The sequence below is a fragment of the Heterocephalus glaber genome, unplaced genomic scaffold (assembly GCF_053883595.1).
Source record: "Heterocephalus glaber isolate CG9 unplaced genomic scaffold, H.glaber_assembly_v1.0 deba00001442, whole genome shotgun sequence".
Classification (NCBI taxonomy): Eukaryota; Metazoa; Chordata; class Mammalia; order Rodentia; family Bathyergidae; genus Heterocephalus; species Heterocephalus glaber.
Window position 1 is genome coordinate 27,368,973 of NW_028258296.1, and position 13,845 is coordinate 27,382,817.

Genomic DNA, 13,845 nt, shown 5'->3' on the forward strand with positions numbered 1-13,845 from the left:
ATGAACTTAATTCTTTCCATGTTTCTGGCCGCAGAATTTGTTCCACAATGCTGGTTGCAACTGGATTGCAACCATACATTAGAATTAAGTTCATGAACCAAGGTACCACTGTATGTCAAATGACTGCCACTGTGCTGCTAGGCAATGTGAGCAGTATAAAAGAAGCATAATGCCAACTCTCAAGGAAGAACTCTCTGTGAAAAGGTGAGTACAATGAACAATAAGATCCAATGTTTCCCCTCTACCCCACACCACATTACCTTCCTTCTATATTACTCTTTTCCTTTACAACTTTTCCATGGGGCATTAAGTTTACTCCTTTACTCAGCAAATGTTTATCCATTTCCTACTGCATGCTAGGCCCTGCACAGACACTGGGATATAATCCATGCTTTGAGCATTTTACTATCTATTGAGGAAGATATTAAGCACATGTAAATGGTCACATACTTGGAATTTGTTTTTTTTCCTTTTTTTTTTTCCCCATTAACTTTATTGGCACATTTTAGGTATAAAATAGTTACATTCATCATTGGGATCTTGTACCATTACATGAGTCTCTTGGTTCTTATTTTTTTCCCCCTTCCCTTGCCCTCCCTTCACCCCCTCCACCCTTCCCTATTTGGAAAGAACTTGTTTCCATTTTTTTCCTCTTCTAATATTTTCTCCTTTCCTTTTTTTCCCTTCCCCTACCCCTCCCAATTCCCCTGCTCTTTTAGACCTTTTCTTCCTGTTACACAATATCAGTTATACATTTTTTAAATTACAATATTAAGATCTAGGAGACATTACCACAGATTTTACAGAATTTAAAAGGATATAGAAAGCATATTACAAAAATCTTCTTTGAAATAAATTTGACAACTTCTAAGAAGTAACTTAGAAGACAAATTAATGAAACTAACTCTGGAGGAAATATAAAATTTGAATAGCACCTATTAAAGAAAGTATATTCCTAGCTTGCAAACCTACCTATATGACAACAGCAGGCTCATAAACATTTTAACTAATAAATTATATCAAACAAAGCAGAAAAAAGAAGGAACACTTCTCCCCTCATTTTAGGAACTCAACATTGTGCTAATCCTAAAACTGGATAAAGATAATAGAAGAAAAAACATACTTGGAATTTGTTAAGAAAGATCTTAAGTATTATCACAGCACACACAAACATAGTTATGTAAAATTATGTAAATACAATTATGTAAATGAATGCTAATTAACTTGATAGTAATCATTTTACAATACAAACTTAAGTCACATACAACATACATATATATATATATATATATATATATATATATAATATATTTATAAAATTTTGTTATGGAAACTTAAAACAGAAAACTAGCCTTGTCAGCTGGGGAAGACATTGTATCATCCAAGACACCTCCCTGAAGAAATGACATTAAAAGTAAGACCTGAAGAATAATTAACTTAAGTGGTTTAGGCTGGGGATGTAACTCAGTGTGTGCTTAGGATATGTGAGGTCCTGAGTTTGAATTCCTAGCAACACGGGAGGAGTGTAGGTTATTTGAATTGTATTATTATTGCCCTTTCTCTCAAATGACAGCCTTTCTGATAACCAAGCATTTGACTAATTTCCTCACATACACATACAAAGGATATATAATAGAATCTTCAGTATATTTAGTAGGGTACATCGGATCATTGAGTAGCAGTAATCTCACCAGACCAAAATCAGAGTTTGAATAATTCCTGTCAGGAGAATTTTAAAGACCCAGCATCTCTAATGGAGATCCTATAAAAAGATTTTGTAAAAAGTCTATCATTGATTGTCTCTGCAGTCATTAGTATCAAAGATATATATATATTTTTTAAAGTCATTTATCTCCTGTCAAGACCTCCAGAACTCTACTTAAGGAGGTCCTATTACCTATGAAACTAAGCTTTGTGACATCTGAATTAGCCAAGACAAGAGGCACATTGCTCTTTAGTCCTACAAGAAATCACTTAACAGACTGTAGTTACATGGAGAATTTCAAATATCCTTTTCTGTAATATTTACAAACTGTTTTATCACCTTTTAAAGTCATACCTATTATGTAACTCTTAAATCTCTTCCAGTTGCTTTCTGCATTATTTATAATAAATTAAAGACTAGATGAACTGATAAAACTGATTTGTTTCAAAATTATCCAGGTAGGTAAGGTGGTATTGAATAAGAAGTTGTGTAGATGAAATACAGTTAGCCAGTTGATCATTGTCAAAGTTACGATGAGTACATGGAATTTATTTTATATTCTTGCTACTTTCAATAGAGAAATTTAATAAAAAGTTTGAAGAAACTAAGAAATATGCACTGTTTTGATAAGGGATATTACAAAATCCTATTCCCCAAACAATTTAATGTTGAATAAGTTATTTTTTTAAAATCTTTACTCTTTATTACTTGTAAATCTTTACTCTATAGCTGCAATAAAAATTACTTAAATTAGCTCTGCTGACTTTTAGAAAAATGTTAGGTGCTTAGAGAATGGTCTCAAGTAAGATAACTAGAATCTTCAGATTCTAACAGGACAGTGTGACTGCTTATAACTAAGGTTTCCAGGTGAAGCTTCAAAAAGTGTCATATTCACGACAGTGACTAGTGCTGAGAAATCTTTGAAGTCAGTGTGACAGGGAAGAGTTGACATAAATAACTACCCTTCCATTTGAAATGATAATCAATAATAGGAACTTGTAGAACAGTGATTCTCACGCCACTTGTATGTCTGAATTACCTGGGGAGTTTTACAACTACAGAGATTTGGCTCCACCACTAGAGATTGAGGTTCATTTAGGGTTGTGCTCAGACATTAGTATTTCCTAAGTGATTCTAATGTGCAGAAAGAATTGAAAGCTATTTTAAGTCCTAACCAAAGCAGCTTTTTCAGCTCTTTGAAAAATCTTTCTCTAGTGAATAGAGTTGTTCCTTCCACTGAATTGCATTGCTGTCTGTTCTATGGATTTTACACTGATTTATCTATCATAATACAGAACTAGTTTCATCACAAGCTGCTTGGTACTAATTCACAGTCTTCAGTGTTGAATCAAGATATTTTTTCTAAATCAAAGTTGAATTAAAATTATATTTTGAGCAGGGCATGGTGGCACATACCTATAATCCGAGCACCTGGGAGGCTGAGCCGAGAGGATCACCTTGAGTCCAAGGCCAGCCTGAACTGTACAGCAATACCCTGTCTCAAAAAAGAAAATAAACAAAATTTTATATTTTGACCCAAACATCCCCTTTAAATTTCATCAGTAATGAATGAAGGTACTATATTTTTCTAAATTTATATGAGCTTCAAATTACTGTATCTTGAAGATGTGCTTTTTGAATGTTTTCTAATATATATTACAATTTTTGCTTTTGAATTCTCAAGTTATTTGGACTCACCAAAAGGAAAAATATGGAAAAATTTTGCTGTTCTGCTAGAAGTACTTTTAAGTAAAAACAAAATCTCTTCATTTGTATCTTCCTGGAACAGTGATGTAGATTAGGCACTCAGTATATTTTTTGCTGAATGAGGAAATGAATTCATAAAATCTTAAATCTGTTTTAACTTTGGGAGATTTGTAAACAGTAGAAAAGGAAATCGTTTTCTTTTTGGTTTTTTGAGACAGGGTCTCACTCTGTATTTCAGGCTGGCCTTGGACTCACTATGTAGCCCAGGCTAGCCTCAAACTCATGGCAATCCTCCTGCCTCAGCCTCCCAAGCGATTACAGACATGTACCACCGTGCACAGCCTTAGAAAAGGAAATTGTTTAACTGATTTTGTCATTTTTTGTTTTATGCTTAACCTTGTAACTGTTTTGGTTATATGCTAGATTCTGCTTTTGTTGCTGCAGTGAACAAAACAGAAAAATCTCTTTCATCAAGGCAGGGATTTAACTCAGTGGTGCTGCACCTGCCTTGCAAGCACAAGGTGCTAAGTTCAATCCCTGGTACTCAAAAAAAAAAAAAATCTCTTCTGTCATAAAACTTACGTTTTACTCAAGGGAATATCTTTTTTTTTTTTTTTTGGTACTGGGGATCGAACTTGGGTCCTTGCGCTTGCACAGCAGGCGCCAGAACCACTGAGCTAAATCCCTGGCCCCAGGAATATCTTTTTAAAATGTAATACACCTCATATTATTCTGTGGTGGTATACCCTTTTCCAGTTCATTCTACTTTTCTTCCCAGAAGCAGTGAAATAGGATGGTACTGAGAAGGGAGAAAGTTGTTTATTCAGGACTTTGCACTTGCCGGGCAGGGACGGCACCACTGAGCTACATCCCTGGCCCAAGAAAGTTGTATTTTAAAGAGACTACTTAGGTTGGTCATGATACACCTATAATCCCAACATTCGGGAGGCTGAGGCAGGAGGATTGCCAAGGGTTTGAGGACAGCCTGGGCTACATAGTAAGTTGAAGGCCAGCCTGAATTACATAGCAAGACTGTCTCTCAAAAAAGGATAGTGCTTAAGGAAGACCTCATAATAAGATGTAAGAGAGGAAACTGTTGCTGTCTCTGAAAATATATTCAGAGGGAACAGTAGGTGCAAAAGCCTGAAAATAGGAATGGCCCTTGGATAGTCACAGAATATTTAAGATGCTGATAAACTTGAAGAAATAGGCAGAGCAAGAGTAGAAAAAGATGTGGTAAGAGAAGTGTGGGACAGAAGTTTACACAAATGGTATAGCCCATATAGCCATAGCATTTCTTAACTATGAGAAAGATTGAGAGCAGTTGGTGGGTTCTGAACAAAGGAATGTCATGCCATGATCTAATACACCTTTCTTTCACAGCATCGCTCTGGCTGCTGAGTTAAGAATTAACAACAGGTAGGCAGAGGCAAGGAGACCAATTAGGAGGCTTTTTTGGTATCTAAGTGAGAAATAATATGAACCAAAAAGAGAGAAAGCAGTAGAAGTAGTAAGAACTTAGCAGATTCTTTTTAAAAAATAGCAGGTTGTGATTTGAAGACAGAACCTTCATGATTTGATGACTGTTTGGACATGGGATATATAGAGTCTAATTTAATCATAAGATTTTGACTCAGCAGCTGAATTCTGAAAGGATGGGATTGCTATTGACTGTTACCAAGATGCAGATATCCATAGGAGGACCTGTTGCTGAGGGGATGATGAGGAACTCAGACTTTTGATATGCTTCTTAGACTTCCAAGTAAGGGATGTCAAATGGACCATTAGCTATAGAAATCTGGAATTCAAGGAAGAGGTCCAGGTAGAGATAATAAATTTGATGGTTGTCAGCAAATAGATAACCTAATATTTAACGCTTTGAGAGTAGATAATATCACCAAGGGGAAGAGTGTTTATAGAGGAGAGAAAAGACCTAACAGCAGAGGCCCTGGGACTCTCCAGTACTGAAAGGTCTGAGAATGAGTGCCAGTGAGAGAAGTGAGAAGGACATGATCAACTCTTGTCAGAATGCTGCTGATAGATTAAGATGAATCAGTGCTTGCTTTGGCAGCACATGTACTAAGATTAAGATGAGTTAGTTAGTTGGATTTGGCATCGTGGATGTCTTGTATATTTAATCCTCAAGAACTCTGAAAGGTGGTGTTATTGTTCTTATTTTATCAAATTTTTCTTAAAGGAAAAGGCCGGACATGGTGGCACAGAACTCCAATCCCAGCTCTCAGGAGGTTGAGTCAGGAGCATCGCTGTGAGGTCAAGGCCAGTCTCCTGAACTGCATAGCAAGCCCCTGTCTCAAAAAAGTAAAAAAAAAGAAAAGGGTTTCAGCCTTCGAATAACATGTTCAAGACAAAACATTACTAAGTGATGGATTTGGGTACTAATCCCAGATCTGTCAGACTAACACTATATCTATAGCAGGTGTTTTATATATATGTGTTATATATATATATGTTATATATATTTCTGTTTGTTATATATGTGTTATATATATATATATATTTCTGTTTGTTTGTTTTTTGAGACAGGGTCTCGCTATGTAGCTCAGGCTGGCCTTGAACTCACTATGTAGCCTAGACTGGCCTCGAACTCACAGCAATCATCTCTAGACTTTTTTTAATTTTGAAAAATACTTTAAATTATGAAGAATAGATTTTTAAAGTTTTCTAATATTTGATTCATTACACATTCTTAAATGAAAGAAAAAAATACAGTTTAATTTATTAATTCAAAAATATTAACTGATTGTCCTCTGGTTGCCAGGTACTTGTTCTGGACACTTGTAATAAATAGGTGAAGAATGCAAAGATTCCTCCCCTTGGACAAAAGAAAACATAATGAATAATATGTTAGAAGATGAGAAGTGTTATAACAGAAAAGGAAAAATATGGTACAGTAAGGGGGTCGAAGTATTAAGGTAGGAGGTAGAGGGCAAGTTGTACTTTTTCATAGAGTAGTACCTTCAGGCCTATTGCAAAGATGACATATAAGGAAATTTACTTGAGGGAAGCAGAAGACATAAGGTCCCCTTTATTTCCTTTCCCAATCCATTCTTTTTTTTTTTCCTTTTTAAAAATTCCTTTATTGTCTAATGACACTTAGAGAGAAAGAAGAGGTAAACAGAAGTATTTATTCTACCATGTATACCAGAACAATGTCTTTCATTTGATAAAATTTAATTTTTTTAACTGAATATCCTTTTATTGGTACATTTTAGATACACAATATAATGACATTCATCATTGGAAATTTGCACCTTTACATAGTCTCTCTTGGTTCTTATTTTTTCCCCCTTCCCCTGCCCTCCGATCAATCCTTTCATGCCACCCTATTTACAAAGACTTTGTTTCCATTTTTTCATTTTCTCAAATTAATTCCATTCCCTTTTTCCTTTCCCCTACCCCTCCTACTTCCCCTTCCCCTTTGCCCCTTTTCTTCCTATTTCACATTATCTATTATATCTTTTAGTCCTTATTTACACTTTCAGTTTCTCACACTAGAGAAACTATTCGGTATTTACACATGTGTGTCCTGTTTATTTCACTTAAGAGTATCACCTCAATGTGCATCCATTTAGCAATAAATGTCTCAAATTTCTCTTTTTTATGGCTGAGTAGTACTCCATTTTATTAAAAAACCCATTTTCTTTCCATGCTTTCCTCTCTAGAAGCAATGTACACTGTGAAGTAAATGTGCATCCTTTTTTATATTTTTTATATATTTACTATTTTTATATTATCCATAAAAAATATTTAGTTTTGTCTGTATTCAATTTATATAAGCATTATCATACCATATTTGCTTTCTTTCAGAATTAGGAGCAAAACATAAATATGCATCATTTTGTTTGAACAGGTATCCAGTATTCTATGAATATGTCACAATTTATTTTTTAACCTATTACAAGCAGTATTGTATTAACAGTCTTCATGTACATTTCCTTGTGCACAAATGAGAGTGTTCTTTTAGGTTTATATCTAAAAGTAAAATTGCTGGGCTATTATGTAATTTTTAGCTTGCTAGATACTGCCAAATTATTAATTGGCTTATATCAACAGTATGTTAAGGGCACTGTTTCTTCCTGTCTCCATCATTTTATGATGCAGAGTGATGTTTTTAAATGCTTTCTGAGAAACAAAGATGTTCAGAATATTTTGTTATCATCAATGGCTAAGTGATAGAATTTAAGATTTTCTAAAACTTAAGCTTTCACTAATAAAGACTGTCTCTTAGTTACTTTTTTTGTTGCTGAGACAAAATGCCTGACACCCAAAGTTAAAGGAAAAAAGGTTTATTGTAGTTCACAGTTTGTAGGGGTTTCAGTTCATAGCTGGCTGGCTCCAAGGCATGGCAGAGGGGCATCACAGAGTAGAAACGGCTCATGGTGGGCAGAAGGTAGCAAAGCAGCAAAGTAGCAAAGAACCAGCTTCAGCCTGCCTTCTTTTCTCTCCCTTTATATCCATCCCGGTTATCCGCCCTTTGGGTGGTACCACACACACCCAGGGTGAGCTTTCCCATTAAACACACACGCAGAACTATGCCAGACCAATCAGTGTACTAATTTAGTAATTACAGGCCCTAGATCCAGCCACCTTGGAAAAGCTCCACCTAGGATCACATGAGGCTTTGGGGGGACATCTAAATACAACCAATAACAATGACTGTTCTTATAATTTATTAAGCCAACTCTTTTCTGTAAATTGTGGTTTATGACATCCCTTAATTGCCTGATGCCAGCCTAGCTAGAAAGGTACAAAAGATAAATTAAAATCAGAAATTACTTACCTTTTTAGTTTCAATAAAATGTTTGGTTAGGGGAAAGCATAGACAATGTTGTTACAATGTGTATATGTATTGTGTAGTCTAATAAACCATGCAATTTGGTTTCCCTCGTTGTTCCTGTATTTCCCTCTTATTTAATGGTACTATTATAAATACTGTATATAAAAGTGGGGCTAAAATACTTTCTTTTGAAATGGTCATTATCAGATACAGAAAAAATATACTTTTTCTGGTCAAATATAAATATTTTTAAAGTACTTATGTAATATCATAAGTTGATTTTATCCACAAATAAAAGATTTACTTATTTAAATGTAAAGATCCTTGAGTAAATTGTATCTTGCTATCTTTCAGATTAACAAATAGAAATATTATACACAGTCCTGTGGAGTGGACATTAATTGCTGTGGTGTTGCTGTCATTGTAAGTACTCTTTCAGATTTTAACTCTAAATACTAAGTAAAAATTTTGCTTAAGGAAAAAGCAGTTATTTATTGACTTTTTTTTTTTTTTGGTACTGGGGATCGAACTCAGGGCCTTGTGCTTGCAAGGCAGGCACCAGAGCCACTGAGCTAAATCCCCAGCCCTTTATTGACTTTTTAAACTTGGAATAAATATCACACCTTTATTATTTTCCTTTAATAATTTTCATTTAAAGTGATATGCCATGTTTTGATAGGCTATAATCATTCCTCTATATTTTTTTTTTTTGGTACTGGGGATCAAACTCGGGTCCTTGAGCTTCTGCAGCAGGCAGTGAAACCACTGAGCTAAATCCCCAGCCCTCCTCTATATTTTTACTGTCATTTCTTCTGAGGACCCAGTTCTTCACAAGTAATAGAATATCCCCATGTGGGATATTTACAGAATACTCGTTTAGTTTCATTTTTAATAGTTAACAGTCATTTTATTAACTGAATGAGCTCATTATCTAGTATCTGTATTTTTACATATCTAGTGTTTAATTTTTCTTTAACATGTTTTATCTTGAATACCATCAGAAAAGTTTTATTTTCTAAATTAATGTTCACTTTAAAATCCAACATATTTGAACTAAAATAAATACTACATAAGCATATATAAAACATTTAATGCTCATTCACCTTTTAGGAAACCACTAGTGGTTTCTAAAGCTGTTTTTCAATAGAGTTAAAACCATTTAATAAGTGTAGTGTTTTTCAGGTTGAATTGCAAAAATCATTTGAGGACCATTCATTATTGCATTACTGTTGCTGCCTGGTGCTTGTTAGGTCATTGAAGCCCATAGAACATTGAATAAGACTTACCGGACACTTACAGGTCAAGAAATGTTATGAGTCAACCTTGTAGCATCTCAAGCCCTGCTTTCTCTTCCTTTGATATTACTTCAGTCTGACATGTTATTCTGGCTTCACTGTCCCAAGGAAGGCTGTGCTGGAAGGCATTAGAGTAGGCTTCAGTGAACCAGAATCTGTGTCATCCAACCAGATACAACTCACATGATTCATTAAATCAGAACACAGAAAATAACTTTACTTGATGCTCTGATACAAATTTTTTATCAGCCATAAAAACAAATCTTTTGTCCTTTCTACTATTTCAGTGTTCCAGCTGACTTGATAATTTGTGAAACAGATCTTATTAATTTTTTAGAAAGTTCTTTCTACTTTATGAAATATATAAATATTTTGGTCACTGGGAGAGAAAATACCATATCTCTGCTCACCCACCGTATCATATGTCTGCTAATAAACCCTCATAGACAACTGTTTAACCATACTTCTGCAATTCATTGTACTTAAAGGGAAGTAACTTGGTTGACAAGTCAGAGGCCTGGGCCCAGGAGTAATCTCAGAATCTTGCTTTCTAATCCAGTGACTAGAAGTATTTATGAACAGCTTCTTACTGAGAATATTTTATACCCTACATTTTATTTATTTATTTATTTATTTTTTAGTATAGAGGATCAAACTCGGGACCTTGGGCTTGCAAGGCAGGCGCCGGAACCACTGAGCTAAATCCCCAGCCACATACCCTCCATTTTTTGTATGAAACAATTGCTTCATCTCCAAAATGTATAGCAATCAGCAAAAAGAAAAAAAAAAAGACAGAAAATGAAATAATTAAAATAACAAAAGCTGGGCCGGGGATTTAGCTCAGTGGTTTTGGCGCCTGCCTTGCAAGCGCAAGGTCCCAAGTTCGATCCCCAGTACCAAAAAAAAAAAAAGTTACTATTAAAAATTATTATGATTATTCCACATAAAAAGAAACAGCAAGTGTTTGGTTTTAAAAGAGGCACCTTTGTCACACAAAACATTGAAAGTTGCTAGTCCTTGTATGCACTGTTTGACTTCCCTAACTTTGGGTGTTATTTCAAGCGTTAGTGATCCATTAAAAAAAAGTAACTTGGGCTGGGGATTTAGCTCAGTGGTTCTGGCACCTGCCTTGTAAGTGCAAGGTCCTGAGTTCAGTCCCCAGTACCAAAAAAAATAAAATTAAATTTAAAAAAGTAACTTAACTTGAATTCTAAAAACAAACTCTACACATCTTCGGTATATTACTTGTTTCACATATGCAATCAGTTTTCAAGTCATAGCAGTAAACACTTGATTCCTTTTGTCATTTGCCTTCTCTGTCATCATGCCTTCATCCCTTAAACTAGAACTAACCTTTTTCTTAGTCATTGACCCTTTTGCTTCCTGGGCAACTAAAATCCTTTTCAGCTTAGGCCCTTTCAGCTTCTCTTAAAATCTTTCACTGTAGGTACTGAGGTGGTACATCCTAGGTTGTTCCTTTAGAAATCTTGTTTTCTCATAATTCCAACATTTGCCATAGGCCCTCCTTACAATTCTTTTACATTCTGTATATGTACAATCTGAATCTTTAGCTTCTAACTGAATCTCCTTATTCTTTGACCATCTAAGATTTCTGTCTTCTCCTCCTGTATTATTTTATGTCTTATTTCCTCATTTCTCAGAAAGTCCCTTTGAGCTTTTCATATTTCTGCCTCCCTCAAGGAATCTGTGCCTCAAATGATAGCCCCTTTCATCCATAGCTCTGTCCTTTTATTGCTCTTTTATCATAAATATCACTGTCTTAGGGATAAAATTAGGACATACCTATCATGTTAAAATAATTCCATTGATATAATTATACTCTGTGTTTTTACTTCTCATTCCTCCCATGTACAATTCACAGTTACTTTTTAGAAAAGGCAGCACTGTCACTGGGGAAAGAAAAAGCAGGCATGAGGGCCAGCGCTGAAAGGGTCTTACAGTGAAAAAGACTGGACACACAAAGACAGATACACTAAATAAATAAACCAGCCAAAACATGAAAAGAAACAAGCAAACAAAGAAAAGACAGACATGCATAAAGTGAAAGGGGAAAACACCTATTTTTAGAACAGTAACCCTCTCCGCATTATAGCATATTGCCACTAAGAGTTAATATAGGTACATAAGAGAGCATCTCTTTTCTTCTTAATAACTGCTTAGTGTGGAAAGCCTTCCTATCCATTCTTAGACTCCCAGTAGAATTTGTTTTAGTCATAATTCGTAAGCATTTCCAGAATTCATATTAAAATTTTTCTCTTTTTTTATAGCTCAGAAAAAGATTGGAAATGGTAGTTGTAGTCTTTAAAGAAGACTATATGTGTCCAATTACTTTATATAATAAGTACTATTATAACTGTGTTAGTGTTTGTGTATGAATATTGTAAAGTTTTATTACTTGGATTTATTTAATGCATGAAAGGCTGTTTTCAAAATTCTTCATGTAAACTTCTTAGAAAAGGATACATAACAGTATGTACATCTATATATAATTGTATTCACATGTTGCTGTGGTGATTCTAGTCTCTTATTAAAAGAATTGGGGAATCAACATTTTGACTAAAACCTGATAGTCCAGAGGAAGAGAAAAGCCTTGAACTTGAATTTTCACATCAGTTTTTTGTTTTGTTTTGTTTTTTGGTTTGGTTTGGTTTTTGAGACAGGGCCTTGCATGTAGTGCAGGCTGGTCTTGATCTCACAGTGTAGCCCAGGCTGCCCTTGAACTCATAGGGATCTTCCTGCCTCAGCCTCCCGAGTGCTGGCATTGCAGGCATTCCCCACCATCCCCAGCCACATCAGTATTCTTAAAAGTAAATAAGATGGCCAGGGATGTAGCTTAGTGGCACCATGCCTGCCTGGAAAGCACAAGGCCCTGAGATTGATTCCTGGTGCCAAAACAAAAGAAAACAAAAATAAGATGTTTCAATAGCAAATCATCTTTTTCTCTTTCATTGTACTTTCACAGATGTAGTAGCATTTTTTAGAAAATGGACCACAACATGTAACTTATCACTATAAACTTGTGGGAATTTTATACCAATGTAATTTCACAAAGATTTGATCAAATATTGTTAGTACAGTTGACCAGTGCATGTTCAATGAAATATATTTATATATGAAAATACATCATGATTTGTTCTCACTTTGTTTAGCTTTGTTATCAAATCTGTGGGACTCAAATAGCTATTGTGATTGCAACATTTATTAGTATTTACACTATATATTCAGATCCTAACTGGTTGCCATGAGCACACAGAAAGACCTTTTGAAGCAAAGTTTAAGTAATTTATACTTATGTCACCGTGAAGGATTAATATCCCTTTAGTCCTCTCTTTTTTAATGTTTTAGTTAAAGAATTTCAAGGAGTCATTACACATATTTATAATAGTAATAATTGACTGTTTTTAAGAACTGACTAGAAATGCAATAAAATGACCAAGTAATTACTGAGATTTATTGCTTAAGCCCTTAGTTATAATTTTGTTGAGTTGAACTTTATCAGACTTTACTCATAGCAAGTTTTGTTCCTAGAAAAGGCATTTATGTTGAAATAAAACAAAGTTGAATCTCATTTTCTTAAAAAAAAAAATGCCCTATTATCAGCCTCTTCACAATCTTTGATGCATGAATTTTGATAAAAATGTATGAATATATACAATTTGTTTTTTGTATTTTAGTTCCTATTTGCTCTATTTCTAAAAATCTGTTAACGTATTTATATATTTTGAAGTGTTTGTAAACCAAATTAGGAAACACAGTAACAAATTGCATAAAAGTGCATTTTATGGTGCAGTGTCATACTGCATTATATACAGTGGTGCCTCTGTTCACGAACGCTTTTGTTTGCAAACAGAAGCATTTGACAAAATTTTGTTTTTGTTTGTAAACTCTGCATCGAGTGATGAAAACAACTGTGGCCATCCTTCCCTCACAAAAGTAAACGTCTTTTCCAAAATTGTACAAAAATTAAGTTTGTGAACTGAGGTACCACTGTATTCCTTTTCATATTCCTCATAATTCCCATATTACTGACAATATAGGAAACTTCATCATGTTCACAGTATTCAGAATAGTTTCTCTAAGATTTTGACTGGTCATTTTGAGAAGATATTATAGACATAGAACACCTCCCATAGCTCAGCTCTGTCCCATCTCTTCTTTCCCTCTTCTCTTTGTTCTTGGTCATCCTCAGTTTTCTCTGACCCTGACATTATACTTAACTCTTATAACACAAGAGGGGACTGTGCCAATGCTAACCTAAAATTAGGGAAAGTTCCAGATCAAAATCAAGAGTCAAAAGATAAGAATCAAGAAGCAGATAA

At 34.6% G+C, this 13,845-nt stretch overlaps 1 protein-coding gene and 1 long non-coding RNA gene across 13 annotated transcripts in view; one reads left to right on the plus strand and one right to left on the minus strand.

Moving 5' to 3' along the window:
• Positions 1–13,845, plus strand: part of Rpap2 (RNA polymerase II associated protein 2) — a 94,874-nt gene that overhangs the window by 42,428 nt on the left and 38,601 nt on the right. For 9 of the 12 annotated variants that reach the window (XR_015451977.1, XR_015451976.1, XR_015451979.1 and 6 more), the window contains one exon: positions 8,565–8,633. Coding sequence is in view for 7 of the 12 variants with exons in the window: in XM_021255374.2 (XP_021111033.2) it covers positions 8,565–8,633 (69 nt within the window). In the remaining 5 variants the exon portion in view is untranslated. Of the gene's footprint in view, positions 1–34; positions 6,346–7,240; positions 7,284–8,564; positions 8,634–13,845 lie in introns of those variants that run through there. The other 3 variants (XR_015451975.1, XM_087213115.1, XR_015451978.1) reach the window with 3 other exon arrangements.
• On the minus strand, positions 1,591–10,266 carry LOC147827654 (uncharacterized). The gene is made up of 3 exons (XR_015451983.1): positions 9,497–10,266; positions 3,122–3,204; positions 1,591–1,762 (listed from the first exon to the last, which is right to left on the minus strand). It is a non-coding gene; the product is annotated as an uncharacterized LOC147827654 (long non-coding RNA).